Raw genomic sequence first — 26,890 nt, forward strand, 5'->3', positions numbered from 1 at the left:
TTTCTGGATGAGGTAACAATGTGGACAGGAGGAAGAGCAGTCGCTGGAGTAGATCTCATAATAGAGACTCCTGAGATCTACACTGCCAGATCAGTTCTGCCTGTTACCCCTAAGAGGCAGTAGCGAGCAGGTTCTCTGTAGAACTGTGCTGCCCTTGTTTCTTCTTCCTTCTCTCCTGCAATGAGCCTTCTGCATTGCCTGACGTTGAAACAAGTGCTAGATTACTGTGACATTTCCCACAATGCCACAGGACAAAGAAGAAAGGAGCAATTAAGAAGGTTTATGAAGCCCCCACCAGCCTCATTCTTTCCTTAGGGGCAACAGGTCATACACTTAAAGTACGGCTTCTTGTTCCTACAGCATCACTTTCGATCTTTAATCTCTTTGAACCTTGGTTTCCCATCTAAAAGAGATGCATTGCCACTGAGCTCGGTGGCATTAAATAAAACAATGTATGGACATGCTAACTGCCTAGCACACTCTCACAGCTCCCAGCATGCACCAGGGAGCACGAAAACCCAGGCTCCACCCAGACTGCACCTCAGCTCACAATTTTATATTCATGTTGAGAGTTTGCAAGAGGTACCAGGGGGATGCAGCCAATCAGCTTATGCTCAGGCTCCCTGCTCAAGGGAAATAACACAGGTTTGCAATAACTCAAATGAGCAGCAGCAATGAAATTATTTTTATCTGTTGTACTCTGGAAAGAAGCGCACACTTATTTATGATCTCAAAATTTGGCTCTTAATCATGCCATCATTCTTCCAATGCAATATTGCGCCCTTAGAATACCATGCATAAAATAGAACATAATTTAACAAGGACCACAACCTTTAAGAACGATGTCTACCCAAAGCAGACACTTGGTGGGTTTTGCCACAGTTTGTTCCTTTTCCTTTGTATTTGAGTTCGCCCTACTTCCTGGCATGAGCGAGTCCTGCCGGTATCTGTTTTCTGATTAGGTGTCCACATGATATTGCCCTCACACGTGATACTGAAGCTTCTCCACTGTCTTCTCTCAGTCCAGCCTTCCCTAGACTCAACTATGGGAGGAAGAAGGAGCAGCCATCTCTCCTGGCACCAACAGACGGCGACACTGGTCATAAGGGGGTTATTCTCTGCTAGATTTGTGCTGGTAGTTCTCATCTGGTCAAGCAACATGCCTGTGGTGGTGAGGCAAGGCTTGGGGTGTTTGTAAACATCGTTGGCCACAGAGCATGCCCTTTAGATAGAAACCTAAAGGCAGTTCTGAAACTGGTAACAACAAACGTAGATGGTGGTACTAAGGTGGAGAGGATTCTAAAAATGGCTAATGATGCTCAAATTGCAGGGAGGTGACTCACTCCAAGACCGAAATGGCTGAAAAGGACAGGTGCACCAGCTGTGGGAGCTTAGCAAGGGCACCGATCAGTGAGGAGACACATCTGAATAACTAGCAGTGGTGTAGAAATCCAAGTGGAACATTTTTCTGTGATTTTAGACTCAGTGGTAATGTCAAGAGAGAATCTGTCATTAGTCATTGACGCTGATGTGAATTTAGCCATTTCCTTTCTGAAGCGTCAAAGCAATGTTCTCAGCTTTAACTGCACTCTGGAATCACTCGGGGTGGTTTTCAGACCTCAGAATCTCAGGCCGTGATGGAACAAGCCATCACACCATTCAGAGTCACCTCCAGGTGATTCCAGTGTGAAACCACAGTTAAAGTCTTCACATTTAATAATGGGGGAAACACGCAGCTATTGTGCTTGTAGGGGAGAATGTCTGTTTGAATGCGCAAAGCCTGAGATGTTAGTAGATGCCTTTCTCTTCCTGTAAACATTTAGGTCTTTGCGGACCATGACTGCCTCTCTTGGTGCATTTGAATTCTATTTGAATTCATGTGGCTGTTGTGGAAGAGAACATGTCTATCATGATAGAACAGAGGATACTTCACAGTGTTGAAGGATCTACTCATGTCCCTCACATACCCATTTGGAAAAAGGCCACCTACCAAGACTCCAAGTTTAGTATGGCTTAGTCACAGGCAGACACACAAACCCATCCTAAACCTTAGGCCATTGGTTTCCAAACTTCCTAATGCTGAGACCATCTAGTACAGTTCCTCATGTTGTGATGACCCCTCACCCAACCATAAAATTATTTTCATTACTACTTCATAGCAATAATTTTGCAGCGGTTATAAACCATAATGTAAGCATCTGTGTTCTCCAATGTTCTTAGGCCACCTCTGTGAAAGGGTCGTTCAATGCCCCAAGGGGTCGCGACCCACAGGTTGAGGACCATTACTGTAGACCCTTCTACACCACTATCATTTTCTCACTTTCATCTCCTAACTATCTGACTAGCTGCCATCTATTCGCTCACTCATTGACGTGCTTTGGTGCATTTCTATCTTTAACTAGATTTTAGTTTTGCCTTAAAAACCAATGCATCATTCGCTCCTCGCAATAGCCTGCTTTTACCTTATCCGCCATTATCATAGATGAGCCCCCATGGATGCCCAGGATGGGGGTGAGAGTCTGAGCAGAAATGAAGTCGAGGATCTGAGCGATGGCTTCTTGGTCGGTGTCATCCGCGAACACCACCCCCTGGATCTTCCGGTCAGACATAAGATCGCAGATACGGGTGATGATGCTCTTTGGGTCAGTTTCGTTCATGGCTACCAGCTCCACCCGGGGAACTACTGAGAGATGATGGAAGTCATCTTTCTCGTGGGCGTCTTTTATGGCCACTTCGTCTGAAGTGCCCACGAGGATGACAGCGATGCCGATGCTGGGGGGGCTCTTTTGGGAACGAGCTTTGCTGCCTGATACGGCCAAGACGGCCAACACCAACCAGAACTTGGGGGAACAGCACTCTGCGCTGGGCTTCATCTTCAGCTAGTCGGCTCTCTGAAAAGAGAAGGGAGAAAATCATTTAAAACGTGGCCCACGTTGTGGAACACATCCTTGGAGTGTCTGAATGCCAGGGAGTCAAGAACCTCATCTCCATCCGGCTGGTCATGAAGCTCGGTTTCTCTCCGCTATACCAGTCTCTTAATTCTGACGCTCAAGGGGCATGATGAGAGGAAAAGAAAATTTCAAGAGCCTAATAAATCTTTGACCAAGACAAACGTGCAACCAACAGACAGAGAGAAACCAGGCGAGGATGTGCTGGGAAATGTGTGCCAGCCAAGCTCACCCACTGGAGACAGCAGGAGGGGGCTTGCTGTTGCCTGACCCCTGGCACTCTAGTTATAACCCTCCTTGAGCCGCCCTTGGCAAAGATTGGGCAAAGTGAGCTGCAAAAGGGGGCTCAGCAGAGGCTGGCTACAAAACACGGTCTGGATAAGATGAATCTGGCAAGCTCCAAGCATGGAGGCCCCGGTTGCCTGGGCCTCCCAGAGAGAGATGGCCAAGAAACTACTCCAGTGTTTCTCCTTTAGAATCTGTCTCTTAACACTAAATCAGAGAAGCAACGCATGGGCACTTAATTTTAATTGATCTTTACAATCTCCCGGCAGGAAAAAAAAATTAAAAGGAATATTAGCATCTCATTTTATATGTGCTGACACAAAGGTTCAGTGAAGTGAAGGGACCCACCCAAGACTTAATGAATTAAGTGAAGCCGACTTAAAAAGCAGATTCCGCTGTGTGTGTGCGTGTCTCTTTGTGAGTATATACCACATTTGTGCAGGTACTCTGAGAGGCCAAAGAAGTCATCAAATCCCATGCAACTAGAGTTACATGTGACTGTTAAGCTGCCCGGGTGGGTGCTGGAAACCAAATAAGTGCTCCTAAACGCCGAGCCAGATCTCGAATCTGATTTCCACATTCTAAAGTGTGTCCCACAGCACTGTACACCCCACACTGGCTCGTCGATGGCTGTACTATGACAGACAGCATTATCCTGACCTGCTAATGTGTCAAAGGACAGGAGCAAGCAAACGCTACTCATAGCTGGAGTCGTGGAGTGTCACCCTTGAAGATAGCTCTATTTTATTTCCAACGAAAGCCTGTAGACATAACTTCCTGAAATGATGGTCTATATTTGTGTATAACTCACTACCTTCTTCCTATTGAGAACTCATCCCCCCTTTATCTCCACGCAGGCCCCGAAGCACACGCCACGCAGCAGATTAAAGAGGCAGAATTCTGTAGAGTGAGAGCTCTGGTCATTTCTCTTATGTTTCTCATCGTTCACCCTAAGCACCTCTTATCGTATAAAAATGGGTCCTGCCTGTGTTGCTTTGCTTTAAATGGTCGTTTATTGGACAATATAATACACTGTGCACTAGAAGATATTTTCCTCACGCGCACCCTCTTTGCTTCCCATGACAATTCTACAAATTACCTTTTATTCCCGCTTCTCAAATGGAGAAAGTGAATCTCCAAACAGTTATGCAATCCTCGGAGGTCGATGGTGTTATATACTACCAGAATGCAAATAGATTTAGCATAGCGCTATTCTCCGAGAAAACAGCCTATAAACCGTACCCAGAACTAGAAGAGACTCTCAAACATGAAAACGCAATTCAATCTCTCCTGCTTCTTCAACCAAAGGGGTGAAAAGGAATTATTAAAGGAATTATTAGGAACCTAAAAATTTGAGAATTTGGCTAACAGGAAGAAAAAGAACGATAATGAAGGTATTGAACAAGAAGGATCAGGAAGTATTCAAGCTGAGCAGGCTGACCACAAAGGGCATTAGTGATTCGTGAGTGAGACGCTAGGACATTTTGTGGCTGAGGAAGCACAAAATCCAATCCAGTTCTTGGCAGAAAACCTTTTGGAGCTCTTGCTGCTACAGTCAGTCATCTTGAGCGCTGCCAAGAGGAGACCTGTATTGATTGCCTCGCTTCTCCTGAAAGAAATAATACGACGGATGTCTTCGCAGTTCACACCCGGCAAAGCTCACACCTGACGGCTTTCTGGTCTCTCTGTTTCCACAGACATGAGGAATGACTCCAGACTTTTATGCTGATGAACTATGGATGGTCTGCCAGGATGACTCGGGACTGAGCATGTCCTTCCAGGGTTTAAAGAAAGTCAGCAAGATACAGAGGCTCCAGTAGTCCTAGGCATTCAGTGGGAGACAGTGGGGTTTAGTATCACAGAGAGCTGTGGAGCATGTGTATATAGTAAACAGTCTGCTCACTTCCAAGGGCTGATTTTCAACAAGAACCCAGAGATTTCGGATTTGGCAAAGTCTATGTGCCCGTTTCATTCCCCTGGGAATCTAATCCTGCAGTGACAAGTCCCTAAGTTAGATCCGTTCACATGTAAAAGTGGCCCACGCTACCACGACAGTTTATTAACTTCAATGCACCCGATGCTCTCCTGTTTCGAGCCCTTATTTGTTCTCTTTATTTGCTTTTCTTGCGTTCCTCCATTTTCTCCCACACAGTATATTACACTCTTTGATGCGATGGCCAGTGGTGACAGTCAACAAATAGGATCTGTTTTCTTACCGAGCATCTCTTTTATACTGGGATAGAGCAAAGCTCTTTACGAAATAATACATTATGGGAGATAGCAGTGACAGAGAGGCCATGAGCTGAGCAGGCACAAAGCTTCAGTTTCAGAGTGTGCAGGGGATGGGGGGCAGTTGAGAGAAAGTGTGTGGTTCGAGATAAATATTGCCGCTCCTTTCTTCAGACATCCGAGACTAGACTGCATGTGCCACTCTTTCCTGTTGGCCTCCTCCTCTCCACTTTCCTCTGTCCTCCCCAGAACTGTTAAGTGCTGCCGTGGCTTCTCACCAAAGCCCCTGAGGACTACCTGATGTTTGTGACTGGTTTAGTCCACTTACACAACGAGGCATCTACCCATCTCACCCAACAGCGGGCTTTTTATGTGAGCAGCCATGCACTGCCTACCTTGCAGACAGTGTCTCCCACCCACTCCCCACCCCCTGCCATTTCCTTTTCTCCTCCAGTGGTAGGAATTGAACCCAAGACCTTGCACATGTTAAGCAAGTGACCTATAACTGTGCTATGTCCCAACCCTGGACATTAGTTTTGATCATTAGTTTTCATGCTGAAGATTCATGAGCACGAGCTCTACCTTTCAGAATCATCATCTAAGAGAAGATACAGACATAAAAAATATTTTCATCTCACTTCTATTTACATTCTTAGGCTATAGCGCTGCCTCATATACAATAAGCAGGAACTATTCAATAAACTAGAGCCGATTTTACCGTTCCATTAGACTATTACGTAAGACTGTGATATTTAACATTTTGGGTTTCAGATACTATAATTGACGGAAATTTTTCATGCATGATTTGATTCCTATAAAAACATGGTAAGTCATCATTCTCCCTGAGTTAAAAGAGAGAAAAGAGGTATGACAGGTTAAATGTATGACCAGGATCAGGTAGCAAGTTGGGCTTTATAGCCAAGTTTGTCTGATTCTAAGAGCCTTTCTTCTCCCACTCTGCGAGTACCTCTCAGTACAGGTGTCTAGAAGAGAGGATGAACAAATGGATGAGTGAATGAAATTACGAACCTGACTTTAGAGCGATCTCATGTTAATGAGGATCATTAGGGTGTGGTAGTCACCTAAATAGTGTTGTCTGGTACGTCATTGGTAAAACCAGGGTAAGAGGCCCAACCTACATATCTGGAAGGGTTTATGAAGATCCAATGATAAAGCGTGTATGGAAGTGCTTTGAAGAATATAAAGTACTCTGCAGATGCAAAGGATATGACTGATGAGCCCTTAGAAGCTGTTCAAGGTTCCCAGCTATTTTTGACAGCACAAAGTGAGCGTGCGGGAGGTGGTGGTCAGACAGAGACTGAGGGGAATGTTAAGAGGAACGGCACACGGGGCAAAGGACATTAGTTCTCGTCTGATCTGATGTGGAAAAGATGTCACATATCATGTCCTCAGAGTAACAATTGCCTCCACTGACAGAATCCTGGTCATGGAGCTGAACTCAGGAGCCATCCAGAGTAGGGGCCAATACTGAGTGACTGTCATGAAGTTCGATGCCCTCATTCATCCTTTCATGTTTGTAGGTAAAGGGGGTTGCAAGAGAATCAGCAGGGAGGATGAGACTAACCAGCACTCTCTCAGCCCTCTGCTTCCTTGGCATTTGGGCTGAGTGACCCACGCAGAAGGTTTCATTCTTTAAGGTGCATAGTAATTATGACAAGAAATGGCCTGTACTTTCTCCTAACTGTCTGTATATCCATCTGGTGCAGGAGATGGACCGAATCTTTCCTTAAAGAAAGCAGAGTCCCAGGATAACTCCAACAGGGAGTATGACTGTGTAGGAAACTTTAATTAAAAGTTGCCAAGCACCATCCAATCGGGGTGCTGTCTGGAGTCACTCCATTGAAAGAGGCCATGATAGGAATGTGACAGACAGTGGTCAACCACAGATTAAAAGTTTGGGACTAGACAAACGTCCTTGCACATGTGCGTCATCCCAGCACTTAGGAAATTGGGGCAGGGAGATTGCAGGATTGACCTATCTGGGCTACGCAGGGCAACTGTGTCTGATAGAACAGTGCCAGCGCCAGGCTTCAGACCTGGAACAACCCAAGCTGTAAAGGTACAGTCTATAGGCATTGCCACCTCCCACAGGAGAAGGCAGGGAAAGAAAGGAGGCCTTCACAGTGAAGGACATGAACATGCCTGTCCGGAAGGCCAGGGTGAGCATCTCAACATTATGACTCCAAGACAAAATCTAACAGTCGGAACATCAAAAGATAATGATAAATGTCACACTGGCACCGAAACGATACAACCAACAGTGCTGAGTACATATAAATCTAAAAATACAAGTTCAGCATGTAGAAAGGGCAGTTAAAATGTCTAAGAGGAAAAAAAGCATAAATTCAACAGACAAAACATCTCGTAAGTAGTACATGAAAGACCTTTATAAAAAGTATGAGCAAAAAGCTTGGATCAATTCAGATATCTATGAATGCACATAAGAGAATGCATATTAAACATAAATCTATAAAGTACCAGTAAATTCTATAGAGTCAAAATGAAAGAGGTAACACTGTTTTCAAAAAAATGTGTTTCAATGAGAAATAAAATTACATTTTGCTTTGATTTATTTAAGGATAGGATCTCTCTACACAGCCCTGGATGTATGCTATAGACCATTATGTAGACCAGGCTGGCCTCAAACTCACAGAGATCTATCCACACCTGGCTTTGAAACACTTTGTTCTTAAATCATATATTTTAAACTTCTAAAGAGATTTCCTTTTAAAGAAGAAATAAAGGAAGGCCAAAGTACAAATCATTTTAACAGGATAACAGTGAAAAGACCATGTCTCAAAATTTCCAGGGCATTTGGGAAAGAAAACGACACTTAAAATAACGTTTCTAAGAAAATAAAATCTTATTAAGGCTAATGTTTATAATGCTCGTAACTAATTTTTCGCTCAACCCTGAGAAGAATGGTTGTAAGAACCAGAGGCAGTGGTGACGTCAAGGAAACAACGTGCTCAAGATACAGCAGGACAGATGTACGTATGAATACACGTATCGCTCACAACTCGATCAGAGCTGACAGAAATCCAGCAGTGAGCAGAAGCGGCCACGACATCACGCTCCTTGCCAAGAAGATACGCATGGTTAAAGCTTCTGGGAGACGGAACTCGGTTATCTGCAATGGAATGGGTGACACTAGGTGACGGAGACACACTCCAGTGAGGGCCTCATGCTCAGGAGTCGGGAGGCCACACAGATCGGGCTCCATATTTTACTTGGTATGCTTTTTATTTAAGAGAGAGAAAAAAACGTGAAGTTGGGTAGATAGGAAGGTAGAAGAGAATCTCAGAAGACCTGTTGGAGAGCAAAAAATTCATCAAAATACAATCTATGAAATTCTCAAAAAATAAATAAAATAGTTTTGTTTCATAGAATTTTTTTGGTCTCAGCTTGCTTATCTATTACCATTTCTGATTGTGTGTGTTCCTTGTGCTTTTTCATTTATTTTTTTTTAATTCCAATTTGTTTGCTTCTTAAATTTGCCTGTTTTCTAAAGAGAGAGAGGAAAAATGCATGGAGTCAGACGGGTGGGTGGGGGAGATGGAGGAGGGGGAAATTGTGTAAATTAATAAAAATTAAATAAAAGCAATGATAACAAGAATGGAAGAATGAGGAAGCCAGTGAGATACAGTACAGAGGACAGACATAACCAGCCCCCAAAGGACCTTTTAAGTAGCAACTAAGTGACAAAGTTGTAAGGTGAGTAACAGGCAGGAAGAAACGGAAAATGTGAAGGAAACATCACAAAACATAATTGTGACACATAAAGCAGGAATTACAAAATAATGAGAGAAAATACTCTGAAAATTAGCTGTTCTTAACATCAATGCATAATATTTATAATAGCAATATCACATTAGAAAAGAAGCTCAAAAGAATGTTGAATTTTTTTTAAATAAAACAACAAATAACCCTCATCCAGAACATAACCAAAATCATACCTTGCTACATCCCAACGTGTTCGGTTTGTGCCCTGCAACCCCCACCCCGCTCTGCCCCTGCCAAAGTAAATGGAAGTAAAAGAGTCAGACCAAACAGGATGAGGACAGGACTCTACCACCTATGAATATAAAGACAATCTATTAGCTAGCCAAAACACGGGGATGCTTCTAATGATGGCTGTAACTGTCGTGGTCAAATGCGACTGATAGCCAAAAGCAGGGATGGCCTGACCGTGATGTGCTTCTCAAAGCAATTCCTATAGTAAAGGGCCAAAGAGGACAAACACAGGAGAATCTCCACACAGTGAAGAAAGTGTGCGTGGATCGAAATACCCAGTCACGGCAAAGAAAGACGAAACGTTCAAACAAAGAAAGTTCTTCGATGGTAGAGAGTAGAGCCCAAGATTCCTCCTCTTAGCTACATTCCAAAAATCTCTGATCACTTTTTTTTTTTGTCACTGAGAAGATTCAAGTTTAATTTTTTTCATAGTTACTGGAAACACTAACAAAATAAATCAAGAAAAAGAAAACTTTAGCGGAGTTTGGCGGTGCAAACTTATATAATTCTAGCTACTTGGAAGCCAGAAGCAAGAGAATTACAAGTGCAAGGTAGCCCTGGAGCACCTAGTAAGACCAAAGCTATCCTGATACCCAAGGGGAGTATTTCAAAGGAATATCCGGGAGGCGCTGGGACTCTGGTCAGTCTAGGTCTCAGTGCCCACATCAGCACCACAAGGCTAAGTTTCAAAGATAGGAGAGCAAAGAAGAAAAATGGCGTCTTATTAAGAATACACTTATCTACATAGAGAATCTGATAGCATGAGAACTGGTTGAATTAATGTGAGCTCAGCCAGGCCTATAGATAAATGGCCCTATTAGGCAGAAAAATCAATACTCTTCTTCTAACCAACTAGAAAACATAATATTCATAACAGCAAAGACAACTGTGAATTACTTAAGAATTAATAAGGAAACGTCCTAACTCCATCGAGAAAAATGTGAAGTCCCATTGCAGGAAGTGACAGAGGCATCTTCGTCTGAACTAGAACGCCAGTGAGTCATGAACCCAACGTGTCTTTACCTCGAGTCTGTAAAGTAGAACCGAAAGAGCTTGTTCATCAGCACACTTCGCAATGGGCAGTTCCAACTTAGTTTCGGGTTTTAAGTTAGGCCTTTTTAAAAAAAAAAACATCTTTTGTTACATTTGCATTTGCTTGCATGTGTGTCTATGCGTCATGTGTGTAGCACCTACAGAAGAAAGAAGAGGGCCCCTGGAACTGGGGTAGTAGGCAGTTGTGTATCGACATGTGGGGTGATAGGAACCTAATCTCTCCTCTGTAAGAGCAACAAGTGAATGTAACCACTGAGCCTCCCTCTCAGCCCCTTAAGTTGGGATTTTAAACCTTAACTATCTAGGCCAGAGGGGCTGAAGATGTGGTTCATTTGGCAGAGTGCTTGTCTAGTGTACATGAAGGTCTAGGTTGGACACCCTGCAGTGTAAAACCAGGCATGGTGATATACACCCATAATCCCTACATGGGGGAGATGCAGCAGGAGGGTCAGGAGTTCAAGGCTATCCTCCATTACTTAGTGAGTTTGAAGCCTGGCTGAAAAAAAAATATATGAAACAGAGGGGAAAGGATAGACTGGCCAAACAAAACTGAACCTTTAAATGACAGTGGCTACTGACTCTGTGTGTGTGTGTGTGTGTGTGTGTGTGTGTGTGTGTGTGTGTGTGTGAGAGAGAGAGAGAGAGAGAGAGAGAGAGAGAGAGAGAGAGAGAGAGAGAGAGACTGTTGAGCTCGTGTTTTTGAGTCAGAGCGCTCCGTTTGGGCAACAGATGCGTTCACTGGCCATCTGAAGCAGGCAGTGTGGGCAGCACAGATGGCGAGCCTGCACTGTCAGATGCCATTATGAAGAACAAGACCAACATCTATTTGCAGCAGGTGAAATGCAACGGCATCTACACAGTTTCCATGTTTGCAAATCCACTCTCAATTTCTAAAACGTGTTTAGGGGGGGCCAGCAGAATGTGTTAAGTGGGTAGAGGGGCTTCCCACACAACCCTGATGACCTGAGTTCGATCCCCAGAACTCCTAGTTGAAGGAGAGAGCCCAAGATGAAAAAGGCTGTCCTCTGACCATCATATATGCATAACCATACTCACCCATCATCATCACCATCATCACCATCGTCATCATCACCATCACATCCTCCTCACCATTATCACCATCATCACCATCATCACCATTATCACCATCGTCATCATCACCATCATCACTGTCATCACCATCATCACCATCATCACCATCATCATCACCATCATCACCATCATCATCATCATCACCATCATCATCATCACCATCATTATCACCATCATCACCATCATCACCATCATCACCATCATCACCATCATCACCATCATCACCATCATCACCATCATCATCATCATCACCATCATCATCATCACCATCATCATCACCATCATCACCATCATCATCATCATCACCATCACCATCATCACCATCATTATCACCATCATCATTATGATAATAATGTGAAAGTGTTAGGTACTTGGGGTCTTATATCCACTAAAAATCAGCTAAATATATACAAATGAGACATAAAAGGAACCAACTTGTGTTTTGTGTTGACATCCATGCTCTCCTTTTCACTATATAACCATCTATTCCTCTTTGGGGATGTGGGGCTCCCGGACCCCCTGCTTTGTCCTCAGGCAGGGAAGCTGGAGAGTGTAAGCAGCTCCCAGAATTGCATCCCTCTGAAAGTGAAGGACACCAGATCGACTGGGTTGCCTTACAAACGTGCCAAACCCGTGTGGCCTACGAGGTCACGAGCAGGAGTAAGTGTACTCCTGTGGGAAATGGGTGTCGGCTGTCACCGATATCACAGATCCAAACGATGGGGCTAGAAAACAAGTGAGAACAGATCCTGAGTCAAGTTGCTTCTGAGGAAGTGAGTGATGGAGAGGAAAGATCAAGCAATAGATGCCTAGAAGGAAAACCATCCAGACGCCGTAATTCAGGAGAGCACGCTGTCGTACGACCACCAGCTCCTCAGATGCCCCACAAAAATCTGCCCCATTCCTGCCGAGGGCAGACATGGTTCTGAGTCTGCAGAGCTATTTCTGCCAACTCTGCCAAGCAATAGCCTGCTTGCTCTTACTCCATCAGCTCCTGGGTCTGCTTGAGGTGCTCTGTGAAATCCTAGTGAACCCGGGCCTCTCTATCTGAGCCTGTCCCCACTTTATGGGCAAGCAGCTATCAATTCTGCCGGTACCCAAGTTCTTGAAGGAGAGATGTGCAGACACCTAATGAAGGATTATAGATCACTTTACACATGTGCTTCAAGACAAGCTCAGAAGACCGACTGCACTCCCAATGCAAGCAGCCGCTCCTGACTGCCTTTTTCCCTTTGCTAATCTGCAAGAGGAGGCAACGACATTGTTCAAAGTTTCTCTTCTGCCATCTGCACATGGTTCTTAATTATAATTAATTTCTATGCCTCCTAGGACAGTGTGGGTAGTCCCACTGAAAGCCCAACCTTTTGAAACCTGAGTCTGATTGTCACCGTTCGGTATCCAATTAGGGCAATTGTGTGCTCTAACAGCGAAACAGCATTTCCAAGTGTTAATAATAATAATAATAAAAATTACCGGCTTGTCCCTGAGTGTGAGGAGTGGGATGGGCAAGGAGAATGAACGGGATGATCAGAAACAGAGCTGAGAAGCAGGAAAGACTGAGCTGGAAAGGAACTCCAGGACAACAGAGAGCAGAGGTAGGAGATGGACCACCCAACCTACAGGCTTCTTGCAGAAAATGGAGTTCTGGGATGCAGAGAAACAGCTTGACCTGGACTCAACTAAAAATGCTGATACTGAGAAAAGCTGTTTCTCCTGGCCTGGGCATAAACCAAGCCACGACAGCCACCAAGAAAGCTTTTTCTGAAAAACTCACACACTGGATTATAGTGATGGGGCAAAGCCTTGGGGTTCACAGGCATGTGTTGCACCCTTATTCTTTTGTACATATACATGTCCGTAGGTGTATACACACGCATGTACAGAGATGGGTGGATGTGTGCGTGTGCAGGTGGACACCAGGGGTCAGTGACAAGTATCGTCCTCCATCCCCTGCCACCTTACTTTCAGAGTTCGAGTCTCTCACTGCATCTATGACTTATCAGTTCGGGGAGGCAGGCTGGCCGTCTGGCCGTCAGGTTCCAGAGGCCCTCCTGCTTCCACCTCCCCAGTGCCTGTGGGCACACACTTTGATCCTTGGGTTTTAAATGAGTGCTGTAGATGCTACCTCATATAAAGCTCTCAAGTAAACTCTCTTCCAGCCCTAGCCTTGAGAAAGGCTGTTTCTAAGGCCCGGGTGTACTCCAAGCCAGTGCAGCCTTCATTCTTAACTTTGTCAAGATCTTGGATCACTTTCTTTGGTTCTCTACGCCTCAGCTCCTATACCCATAAAGCGTGAGATAACCTCCTTGTCAGAATGACGCTGAAAATTGACTTACCTGACAAATATTAATCACTCACTTTCTAAGTGCCAGAGGACACCCAACATAGAATGGGATCCAATCTCCAAAGAGCCATGACACACAAATCGGGAATCGCTGTCGCGTACTCGGAGCTCTCAGAGAGGATGCCCAGTGGGTTCCACAATTATCTAATGCTGCTAGCGGATGAGTAGGGAATACCAGAAACCGAAAATGGATGTGAGGGCTCATTTTCATAGTCAACAAGACAGAGTTCGAAATTACCTAGGAAACAGACCCCTGGGGATGCATATGAGGGTCTTCCAAAGAGACAGAATGGAGACTAGAAGATCCACCCTGAACATAGATGGCCTCATTGCATGAGCTGGGGTCCTGTGCTGAATATAAAGGGGGAAAGGAGGCAGAAGGCCAAGCATGAGCACTCCTCTCTCCCCACTTCCCGATTAACACAGATGTAAGGTTCCTCGCCTTCCTGACAATACCATACCCTTCGTTCCTTGAGTTGCTTTTGGCCAGGCACTTGCCACAAGAAAATTAACTAATACAACCAAAACAGAAATATGTGATAGTGTTTTAAGAGAGTGAAAAAAAATATTGCTCTAAGGTCCAAAGAGCTGGTGTTGATTCTTGGCTTGGACACTTGCTTATCTTGGGAGCGGAGGGACAAGAGAAATAGAAAACACTTGGTCCTCATTTTCCTACTTATAAAGGGGGGATTATCTTTCTCTCCTTGGGTCATTGTGAATATTAGACAGTTTACTTGAAAGCGTCTAGCAAATAACGGGCACCTGATACTTATTCACTGAATGTGGATCTACTCTGCTCCAAGGCAGATAAGGAGTTCCTTTTGATTCAAATTACCTGAGAAGGAGCCCAAGAGCTTCTGTCCTCCCCTGCCCTCCCTGTTCTAACCCAAATGCAATCTTCACTGACCTCAGAAATAGGCTGCTTTAAAGTCTGCAAGGAACGATCTAACATGAGCTGTATTGAAAATAGATTCAAAATCTCAGGGGTGACCGGCCAAGCTCCCGCCTCCACCGGCCACTGAACAGCCTCCTTCTATGCTAAGTGATAGGATGGCTTCAAGTATATCCAAACAGCCATCCATTGTGTCTCGGGGTCATGTCCACAGTCATCAGCCTCAAAGGAACGGAGGTGGGAATACAAGTAATGGAGGACTTAGTCCCCATTTCATTTGCCAATCAAATGACTCTTGTGCCAACCCTAATGAAATGAGATGTGGGCCACATCTGTCTCCTCTCTCCATCCCCGGAACTTACCAAAATGACATACATAAAGTCAGTGCTCGATAAATACCTATTCGTGACTGGCGTGAACAAACAGCACCAATGATGAGTCACCACCCTCCGACTCCACCATACTCAAGCAAGTAAAGGCGGTACTCTTGAACCCTCATTCCCCAAAGTATTTACCTGGAGGGGAAACACTGTAAGCATCATTCCTGTTTCTGACAGCCTGGTATCACACAGAGATTACCCCAAGGTCAATGTTCTTTGTTAGTAATTACTGATATATCTAGGGTTACTTGCATGTGTATACATGCAAGTGTAAATCTATATACAGATGAGTAGTGTGTGTGTGTGTGTGTGTGTGTGTGTGTGTGTGTGTGTGTGTCCATTAACCCACTGACTCCTGGCATGAGCTGACAAAGCACATCATCCAAAGATGGCATGGTCTTCACAGCAGAGCCTAGCTTTATGATTAACCTCTGAGACTGCACCCCAGAAGGCTCAGCAGCGAGGCCAGAATCAATAGGGAATAAAAGCTATTCTATTTGAGCTGGCTGGATATCAGGTCATAGCTAAGCATAATCAGATGCTCTCTAATATAAAATGCTGTCTTTATTATCCCAATCAATAAACACATTTGTTAACCACACAGCCGATCATAATTAAGTTCTAAACTTGCTTAAATCCCTCTGACATCCTGTGGTATTGAGCCCCTTCGTAGAGCGTCCACCGTCAGTTGTTACTTAACTCTCTAATTTCCCTCATATCTCTTCTTTTCCCTTCCCTAGAAACGACTGTATGAACACAATGCACAGAACTGTGGATGGGAGGTTTTATAATTGGAACAGTCCTGACACAAACCAGCCCATGGCTCTATTTTCTCCTGTGAAATAGAGAAACTGGTTGGCTGAAAGTCTCCTTCGGTCTTTCATTTTAAATTATTTTGTTTTAAATTTGAGATAGGGTCTCCTGTAGACTGAGGTGGCCTCAAAAGAGTTCAAAGAGGACCCTGAACTTCTGACCTCCTGTCTCCAGAGTGCTGGACTTATATAGACTTACACCAATATGCCAGATTTCACGGGGAGCTAGGGAGGTTGAAGGAGTATGTCCCCGGCATGCTCAAAGTCCCTTCCGAGCTGAATGCCCTGTGGATGCCTTTCTTTCAGTGACTCTTTCAGCTCTGCTCCACACTCTACACAGCTCTATGTGGACTCCGTCAAGGCTGGATGTAGCACTTCCACGACCATCACAGCTTCCCTTCAGGGATCTTCTCCATGTACTTCTTTCTACAAAAGCCCCTGGAGATTCCAGGAGCCATCCCCTCCCTCCTCCTTCAGGACCTCCAAAGGCAGTCACTGTACGAAGCTCCTACCGGCCTCAGCACAGTGCCCTGTTTCTTGCAGCCTCTGCACATTGCCCATGTATTGCCAAGTGATTCTTTTCTTAAATGCTATTGCAATTAAACCAATTGAAGGGGCCATCTGTTTCCTTCTCTAACCACCAACTGTGCGTGTACCACCATGATCATGCCCACAAAACTCTGGTTCAAACTGAAAAAAATTACAACCTCAGTGCCACAGGGATCACCCACCCCAGGATAGGATAAGGTAGCTCCAGACAATGCCTGTGGCCCAACCTCATGTCCGTACCAGCAGCCTCAGAGCAGCAATGCCCTGGAGTACCTGGTCCCCCCGTGAAGAATGGGTATGTTTCTGAAGAACATTCCCAGAGAATAGTCTTTTTGTACTGACATTCTTAGGATAAGAAATGTAGAACACTGGGAATCAGGAAAGAAGGAAATGCAGAAGTTATTGGGAAAACTGCACAATAAAATCGAGTCAGGCGGGGCATCTTCATCCAGAGACGTGGAACCACTGGGTAGGACTTCCCAGGCTGAAGAATCACTGCTCGCCGAAGCCCTGAGTTCCCTGCACTTTCTTCTTTGATTTGGGTAGACTACAGTCCATGGTAAGGTGCCCTTTGCACATAATGGTCCCTGGTGGCACAAATGATGGTGCACAGAAAGAAATAAAGCCACGCAAGAAAGGATAGGTGTCAAGGAAACAGTTGACAGTTAACCCTATTGTTCTTAATATACAGAAAAGAAATTAAAATTAAGGTAGGAAAGTGAAAAATAGAAATCCGCCCATGCCGTGGTAATAAAATAATCAAACTGGTCACTCTAACACTTCATACAGTTTTTCAAAACAGCCAAGGGCTGCTGTCCCCAAATGCAGCACCCTGTCACTGTTGGAACAGCACGTACACTGAGCCCGATTACCATGTCTACCCTCATCATAGCTATGAAAGGAGACAGGTCAGGCTGCCACGGGCCACGCCTCCTTTCTGAGGCTAAACTCAACTCCTCACTCTCTCTCTCCCCTTGCCATAGACCATGGGCAGAAATCTCTGCCATTCGACCAGGGTGTACGTACCATCGAGGTGTGTAACTTCCCCACGTCAGAGTTGAAACACATAAAACTTGACTAACAACTTCACACAGCAAAACAGCGCTCCAAATTCCAACAAATCGGTAAATTCTCACTGCGTATACATGCTCGTGAGCTCAGCAGCACGTGTTGGAGTGAAGGCTGGGCATCTGCCACAGAATGGGCGCTTCACCACAGGCAAGGCAAGCAGGGCCTTGCAGGACACTGAGGTAGTGAAAGGAGCATGCGCAGTGTGAAGGGGGCGGGGCGTGTGGTATAAGACTAAGGGCAAGGGAAGAGTGCTCTTGGGTAGCACCTTACTAGAAATGAGCCTTGGGGGCAGTTCGTGTACGTGAGTTCGTGTCACTGTATCTGTGTATGAGTGGAACACAGATGGCGAATGTGAAATCGTCAAGCACTATCCCCTTAATATTTTAAGACAGAGTCTCTCACCGGGTCCTGGTGCTCACCAGTTAGGCTATGCTGGCTGCTCTTCGAGCCTTCAGCAGCCTCCTTTCTTTGCTTTCCCAGCTCATGCCACCACGCCCAGCTTTGTACCTGGGCTTTGGGGATAGAACTTGGAACCTCAGGATTGTACCTCAAGCACTTCACCAACTGAGCCATCTCCCCAGGCCCGGGAAGCAGCCTGTGGACTGAACTCAGATGATCTGGTGTATCAAAGGTAAGGGGTTAGTCTGAACAATGACACTATAGCAAGGGTGTCCTGAGAAAGGCTGAGAGGAGGCAGCGCAGGGATGCTCGGGGGATGGCAGGCAGTGTGACCTGACAAGATGGGAGAAGACAGTGTGACCTGGCCAGCAGTAGGTTTGCAGGAAAAGCAATGATCACAGCTGTGAAGGAATGAGGGAATCGGGTAAGGAGCCCAGATTCAACACGTGACTGACAGAAGAGGAAGGAAGGATTGGAGAGAAGGATCCTATCTGCCCTCTCCAAATCCCATCTATCCTCAGCCTCCACAGCAAATTAGACGAGGAACTTGGGGGGCTGGGGATTTAGCTCAGTGGTAGAGCGCTTACCTAGGAAGCGCAAGGCCCTGGGTTCGGTCCCCAGCTTGGGGAAAAAAAGAACCAAAAAAAAAAAAAAAAAGAGGAACTTGGAAGGTCAACCGGGCTGGCTTACTAAGGCAACAGTGGTTCCTCTGGCCTCCTGATACTAGCAAAGAAGCCACTCACTGCTGCTGAGAAGTTCAAACCCCACTTTTATGATTAAAAAACTGGGGTGCTTATGAGAAAGCATGCACTGCAGTGGTTTGGTTGAAATGACAATCAGGGAAGCAGTTTTCTTCTCCACAGGAACATTTTTCCGTGGCTAGATGAGCCTCCATACAACGACCCTGCACTCCTGCTTCAAACCGTCCACACTCAGACGTCTCTCTTCCTCTGTCCATCCTAGGTCTACGTCTTCCACACAGTCCGTCTCTCTATTGCTCCTCCTGAGCCAGGCTCACACGCCCTGCAGTGTCTCCGAAACCCTTCAACTCTACCCAGGACTGGCTGATTTTCAGTTGGCTCATTTTGACACCGTGTGTGTGTGTGTGTGTGTGTGTGTGTGTGTGTGTGTGTGTGTGTGTGGTCACACATGTGCATGGGTATAAAACGATTCTTGTCTCTTCCCCGTCCTGTGTTCTCTGCCAAGACAGTTCTTCTTGAAGGTTCTCTTTTGCATGTCTCCGTCCTTTCAGGCATCCTGTCTGACCGAAGGCACCTGACGCACCATGTGTGCGAGCCACTGTAGCTGCTTCCTTTCTTGGTCACTCATTTTCCCCAGTGATGAATGACGACGAAATGAATGATCGGCTGCACCTGGGTCTCACCATCACAGTGTTTAGCCTCTGTGCATTTGCTGCTGCCCTTACACCAGCAGGCCTCCCTCTGCTCTATTACATTCCCTTACCCTCTCTGGGCCTGTCTGTCTGTTTATCTATCCATCCATCTATCTACCTACCTACCTATCTATCTATCCATCTATCTGTCTGTCTGTCTGTCTATCATCTATTATCTACCTATTATCTATTTATTATCTCTCTCTATCCATTATCTATTATCTACTATCTCTCTATTAACTATCATCTATTATCTATCTATTATCTATTCATCTACCTGTGTGTATCTCTCTGACTCTGTCTCTGTCTCTTTGTCTTGTCTCTTTTTGTCTCTCTGTCTCTCTGTGTCTCTGACTGTCTCTCTCTGTCCCCCTCCCTCCCTCCCTCCCTCCCTCCCTCCAAAGCTCCAGAGCTGTTATTTCTACCTGGGATTCACCCATGGCCCCAGTGCCTTCTTCTCTCTCAACCAAACTGGTGACTCAGGTTCCACTCATTCGTAACTCATAAAGAAAGTTTTACAGTTTAGCCCATCTGTCACACTACCTGCCTTGCTTCAAGGCTAGCATGTTTGGAACATTTTGATAAGGTTTCATGTGACCTTCCCATTTCTCTTTGTCTTATTTATTTAGGTATTTTGGGGATGGGGGTCTCACCATGTACTGCTGCCCTTAAACTCCAGTTCCTCCTGACCCAACCTCTTGAGTACTGGAGTCCAGCCATGGCGCCACAGCCAGCTCCTTTGACTAATTCATGTAAGTAAGTCAAACCTTGTTCCTTTCTCCATTTTGCTACCAAATTCTTTATCTCCTGGTAGGATGCCATAAACTGTTTTTACCATATTTCCTCTGAGGTCTTTCCTTATTCCAAAACAAAATACGCCCATTAAAGTCACTTCCATCCCAGCTTTCTACAGAGCTTTGATTCTTTTAAAATGAGACTTTGGGCCTGGGGCTGGGGCTGTCGCTCCCTGGTAGAAAACTTTCCTGGCAAGTATAAGGCTTTCCCATCTGCAGCCCTACAGTAAGAAAAAGTCCTGACGCCATCTCTTATCGTCTTCCCTACTCTCGTCTTCCCTCCTACATCTATATCGAAATATTGTCCCATAGCTTGAGAGAATAAACTGAGAGTCCACCTCAGCTCCGTAGGGCCTAATCAAGGAGCTGTTGATCCTCCATACCCCCATGCCTAATCAGTTAGCGTTCTCCTTTCACCTCATGTGCTTGTCCATATTCCCGTACCACATCCCACACTGTCTCGATATTTTTCTTGTTCCTTGAGAGAGAGAGGTAAAACTCGATTTGAAAAGGGTTTTCTATGTGACCTCAACACACCTCTCGTCCCGCTCTGAACCTCAGCGGGAAGCTCATCACTGAAGAGTGAGCTCGTTGCCCATTTACGTGAGGTTGTAAGACTTCCACAGAAAAAGAAAAAAGTAGTTCACAAATTGAAAGGAGGTGCTAATGCAAATGCAGAGGTTCGTTATTGCTAAATGGAACTGACAAATAAATTATTCATTTATGCATATATCACTATGTAAATTTTAACTAATAACAAAGTCTTTTTTAAGGTCCAGTTTACTGAGGTATAATTTGCATACATTAAAATTCACCCTTTTAGGTTCATACATATAAAAGTATGCAGGATGTAACAACCATCACAATGAAGTACCTCAAGAGGACTCTGTGCTTTCATAGTCAATCCCTTACCTCTCTCTCTCTCTCTCTCTCTCTCTCTCTCTCTCTCTCTCTCTCTCCTGGCAACTACTGATCTGATTTCCCTCATATTTTTACCATTCCAGAATGTCCTATACATGCAATAAAATAGCAGACTGCCTTTTTTGTGTCTCAAGTCTATCATTTGGCAATATACCTTTCTATAATTCTTCAATATTATTCTATTAAAACTTTAACCTTTTTACGTCCAAGTAGTTTTTCCTGTGCAGATATACCACAGTGTGTTTACCAACTCACTGTTGATGCGTACTTTAACATTTCCACTTTCAGTGACCGTGAATGAAGCTAACAGAACACTCAAAAACAGTTCTTATACAGATGAACGTTTTTATGTCTCGTAGGGGAGGTACGGCCAAACCTTTCCAAAGTGGCTGTAACATTATAGATTCTTATCACCTGTTCTTTCATGTTCTTGTTAGTTCTCTTTTGTAAAAGCTCTGTGTGTAAGGGGCAGAGAGGGAGACAGAGAAAAGGAGGGAGGGGGAAAGGGAGAAGGAGAGGGAGAGGGAGAAGTAGGGACAGGGACAGGGAGAGAGACAGAGAAGGAGTGGGACAGAGAGAGGGAAGAGAGAGGGGGGAGAGAAGAGGGAGGGAGAGGGAGAGGGAGAGAGAGAGAGCGCAGGCATATGACTGCAACACAGTGTGGAGATGAGAGTAACTTCTGGTGTCTGTCTTTACCTTCTACCATATTTGAAACAGAATCTCTTATTTTTGAACACATTGTTCACTATATCAGCTGGCCTGCATTCTTCCGGGGTTTCTCAGCCTCACCCAAGGAACTCTGGGACTATGGAAGCACATGGCCATATCTGGTGTTATGTGGGTTCTAAAGATCCAAATCCAGGGCCTCACATTTGCATGGTGCACACTTAACCTGCTGAGTCATCTTTGTCCCTCATCAATATTCTTCCCAAGTCTCCTGACTCTTCCTTGCCCCTTCCTCTCCCTCCTCTCTGCTCCTCCCCCTCCCTTCCCTCCTCCCCAACCCCACCACTTTACTGTTATTTAGTGGTATCTCATCGAAGATTTCTACCTGAATTTTCTTCTAACCAGTGATGCTAAGGCTCTGGCCAAGTGCTGAGTCATCGGGTGTCCCTCTCCATTTTGGTAGTGTCCCCTCACACCATCTCCCCATGCCTACCGTTCTGTGTGGCTGTTTATTAAACGTATTCATTTAGTCTAGGTATAAGGCCTTTGTGTGGATGCGTATTTTTCAAATTTCTCTCCCACTTTACGCTTACCTTATCACTTCCTTAGCACTCCTGTTCCAAAGAACAGAAGTCTTACTTTCTGTAAAGTTCAATTTGACAATTAAATTTTTGTGGCCCATGAGCTTTTTCTGTATCTAGGTAATCATTGGCATAATCAAAACATAAAGTTTTTTCTCTGATCTTTTTCCAAAACATGCTTAATTTTAGAATTCTGTGATAACAATTTCAAATTTGAGTCTTTAACTGCTTATCTATAAGGTATGCATCAAGGTTCGTGAGTATCTATGCGAGCTGTGCATGGGTTTCCTACTGTCTTCATACCATATGGGGAGAAGATTACCTTTCTTCACTACCGCATCATCTGTGTGAAATCTGTGCTGGTGCGACGTGGATCTACATCTGGACTTCATGTGGATCCATCCCTAAAGCTTTTCTCATGCCACCTTCATCACTGCTGCTAGACCGTAGACCAATCATATTTACACATAGTGCGTAGCCTACAGCTTCACACATCTATACTGAACTCATTTTGGCCTTCTTGATCTTTCAAGTAAATTTTAGAACCAGTTGTTAATTTCTACAGAGAAAGCCTATCAGGACGTTCAGTGTTGAACATACATAAGTACATGAGAAAAAGTAAACTACCCTGGTAGTGTGTCAAAGTGATAGTAAATAATATACAGATAAATGTTTGTGTTGATATATTAATATATTTATGAGTTAATACTTTGACATCTTGTGGCCTGATTAAACTAACCTAATGGGTTTCAGAGCTTTCTTGGGCACGCTGTTTTGTTTTTTTTAATTAACTTGAGTATTTCTTATATACATTTCGAGTGTTATTCCCTTTCCTGGTTTCCGGGCAAACATCCCCCTCCCCCCTCCCCTTCCTTATGGGTGTTCCCCTCCCAACCCTCCCCCCATTGCTGCCCTCCCCCCACCAGTCTAGTTCACTGGGGGTTCAGTCTTAGCAGGACCCAGGGCTTCCCCTTCCATTGGTGCTCTTACTAGGATATTCATTGCTACCTATGAGGTCAGAGTCCAGGGTCAGTCCATGTATAGTCTTTAGGTAGTGGCTTAGTCCCTGGAAGCTCTGGTTGCTTGGCATTGTTGTACATATGGGGTCACGAGCCCCTTCAAGCTCTTCCAGTTCTTTCTCTGATTCCTTCAACGGGGGTCCTATTCTCAGTTCAGTGGTTTGCTGCTGGCATTCGCCTCTGTATTTGCTGTATTCTGGCTGTGTCTCTCAGGAGCGATCTACATCCGGCTCCTGTCGGTCTGCACTTCTTTGCTTCATCCATCTTGTCTAATTGGGTGCCTGTACATGTATGGGCCACATGTGGGGCAGGCTCTGAATGGGTGTTCCTTCAGTCTCTGTTTTAATCTTTGCCTCTCTCTTCCCTGCCAAGGGTATTCTTGTTCCCCTTTTAAAGAAGGAGTGAAGCATTCACATTTTGATCATCCGTCTTGAGTTTCATTTGTTCTAGGCATCTAGGGTAATTCAAGCATTTGGGCTAATAGCCACTTATCAATGAGTGCATACCATGTATGTCTTTCTGTGATTGGGTTAGCTCACTCAGGATGATATTTTCCAGTTCCAACCATTTGCCTACGAATTTCATAAAGTCGTTGTTTTTCATAGCTGAGTAATATTCCATTGTGTAGATGTACCACATTTTCTGTATCCATTCCTCTGTTGAGGGGCATCTGGGTTCTTTCCAGCTTCTGGCTATTATAAATAAGGCTGCGATGAACATAGTGGAGCATGTGTCTTTTTTATATGTTGGGGCATCTTTTGGGTATATGCCCAAGAGAGGTATAGCTGGATCCTCAGGCAGTTCAATGTCCAATTTTCTGAGGATCCTCCAGACTGATTTCCAGAATGGTTGTACCAGTATGCAATCCCACCAACAATGGAGGAGTGTTCCTCTTTCTCCACATCCTCGCCAGCATTTGTTGTCCCCAGAGTTTTTGATCTTAGCCATTCTCACTGGTGTGAGGTGAAATCTCAAGATTGTTTTGATTTGCATTTCCCTTATGACTAAAGATGTTGAACATTTCTTTAGGTGTTTCTCAGCCATTCGGCATTCCTCAGCTGTGAATTCTTTGTTTAGCTCTGAACCCCATTTTTTAATAGGGTTATTTGTTTCCCTGCAGTCTAACTTCTTGAGTTCTTTGTATATTTTGGATATAAGGCCTCTATCTGTTGTAGGATTGGTAAAGATCTTTTCCCAATCTGTTGGTTGCCGTTTTGTCCTAACCACAGTGTCCTTTGCCTTACAGAAGCTTTGCAGTTTTATGAGATCCCATTTGTCGATTCTTGATCTTAGAGCGTAAGCCATTGGTGTTTTGTTTAGGAAATTTTTTCCAGTGCCCATATGTTCCAGATGCTTTCCTAGTTTTTCTTCTATTAGTTTGAGTGTATCTGGTTTGATGTGGAGGTCCTTGATCCACTTGGACTTAAGCTTTGGACAGGGTGATAAGCATGGATCGATCTGCATTCTTCTACATGTTGACCTCCAGTTGAACCAGCACCATTTGGTGAAAATGCTATCTTTTTTCCATTTAATGGTTTTGGCTCCTTTGTCAAAAATCAAGTGACCATAGGTGTGTGGGTTCATTTCTGGGTCTTCAATTCTATTCCATTGGTCTATCTGTCTGTCTCTGTACCAATACCATGCAGTTTTTATCACTATTGCTCTGTAATACTGCTTGAGTTCAGGGATAGTGATTCCCCCTGAAGTCCTTTTATTGTTGAGGATAGCTTTAGCTATCCTGGGTTTTTTGTTATTCCAGATGAATTTGCAAATTGTTCTGTCTAACTCTTTGAAGAATTGGATTGGTATTTTGATGGGGATTGCATTGAATCTGTAGATTGCTTTTGGTAAAATGGCCATTTTTACTATATTAATCCTGCCAATCCATGAGCATGGGAGATCTTTCCATCTTCTGAGGTCTTCTTCAATTTCCTTCTTCAGTGTCTTGAAGTTCTTATTGTACAGATCTTTTGCTTGCTTTGTTAAAGTCACACCGAGGTACTTTATATTATTTGGGTCTATTATGAAGGGTGTCGTTTCCCTAATTTCTTTCTCGGCTTGTTTCTCTTTTGTATAGAGGAAGGCAACTGATTTATTTGAGTTAATTTTATACCCAGCCACTTTGCTGAAGTTGTTTATCAGCTTTAGTAGTTCTCTGGTGGAACTTTTGGGATCACTTAAATATACTATCATATCATCTGCAAATAGTGATATTTTGACTTCTTCTTTTCCGATCTGTATCCCCTTGACCTCCTTTTGTTGTCTGATTGCTCTGGCTAGAACTTCAAGAACTATATTGAATAAGTAGGGAGAGAGTGGGCAGCCTTGTCTAGTCCCCAATTTTAGTGGGATTGCTTCAAGTTTCTCTCCATTTAGTTTAATGTTAGCAACTGGTTTGCTGTATATGGCTTTTACTATGTTCAGGTATGGGCCTTGAATTCCTATTCTTTCCAGGACTTTTATCATGAAGGGGTGTTGAATTTTGTCAAATGTTTTCTCAGCGTCTAATGAAATGATCATGTGGTTTTGTTCTTTCAGTTTGTTTATATACTGGATCACGTTGATGGTTTTCCGTATATTAAACCATCCTTGCATGCCTGGGATGAAGCCTACTTGGTCATGGTGGATGATTGTTTTGATGTGCTCTTGGATTCGGTTTGCCAGAATTTTGTTGAGTATTTTTGCGTCGATATTCATAAGGGAAATTGGTCTGAAGTTCTCCTTCTTTGTTGTGTCTTTATGTGGTTTAGGTATAAGAGTAATTGTGGCTTCGTAGAAGGTATTCGGTAGTGATCCATCTGTTTCAATTTTGTGGAATAGTTTGGATAATATTGGTATGAGGTCTTCTATGAAGGTTTGATAGAATTCTGCACTAAACCCGTCTGGACCTGGGCTCTTTTTGGTTGGGAGACCTTTAATGACGGGCACGCTGTTTTAAACCTTCTCACAATCATGTTACCTGTAGATAGCAATAGCTTCGCATTGTCTTCTTACTTCTTTTCCTAGTTTACATCCCTGGCAATGGAGACCACTATAACTGTCCACAGAAATCAAGGTGGGAGATTCCCTATCTTGTTCTTCACCTTACAGATAGAGCAGCTCGCCGTCCACTGTTGGGGAACCATTCTAGGAGACTGTCCAAATGCCTTTCATCAAGGTGATGGCATTTCTGATCATTCTAGTTTCCTGCAAAGATAAAACTCATGTGCTCTGAAGACAAACTCAGTGGTAGAGAGCCTGAGTAGAACAGACAGGCTTTGGGTTCACCCAGTTTGTCATCTGAGCTAGTTTGGGACAGTGGCTAAGAGAAGCAAAGAAGACACCGTAGTGGTGGTCACAGGTATTCACACGGGACATAGTCAGACCACAGAGGTCTCACAGATCAGATAACAAATCTGGAACCCAGGAGAAGCTACCAAGAAGGTGC

General features: G+C 44.4%; 1 protein-coding gene across 3 annotated transcripts in view; it reads right to left on the reverse strand.

The window, feature by feature from the left end:
• The window catches only part of Grin2b (glutamate ionotropic receptor NMDA type subunit 2B), a 555,949-nt gene that overhangs the window by 315,214 nt on the left and 213,845 nt on the right, over window positions 1-26,890 (reverse strand). For all 3 annotated transcript variants that reach the window (NM_012574.2, XM_087655881.1, XM_087655882.1), the window contains 1 exon segment: window positions 2,463-2,891. In NM_012574.2, the coding sequence (NP_036706.2) occupies window positions 2,463-2,873 (411 nt within the window). In that variant the 5' untranslated portion in view covers window positions 2,874-2,891.

Source organism: Rattus norvegicus, chromosome 4 (assembly GCF_021556685.1).
Source record: "Rattus norvegicus strain SHRSP/BbbUtx chromosome 4, alternate assembly SHRSP_T2T, whole genome shotgun sequence".
Classification (NCBI taxonomy): domain Eukaryota; kingdom Metazoa; phylum Chordata; class Mammalia; order Rodentia; family Muridae; genus Rattus; species Rattus norvegicus.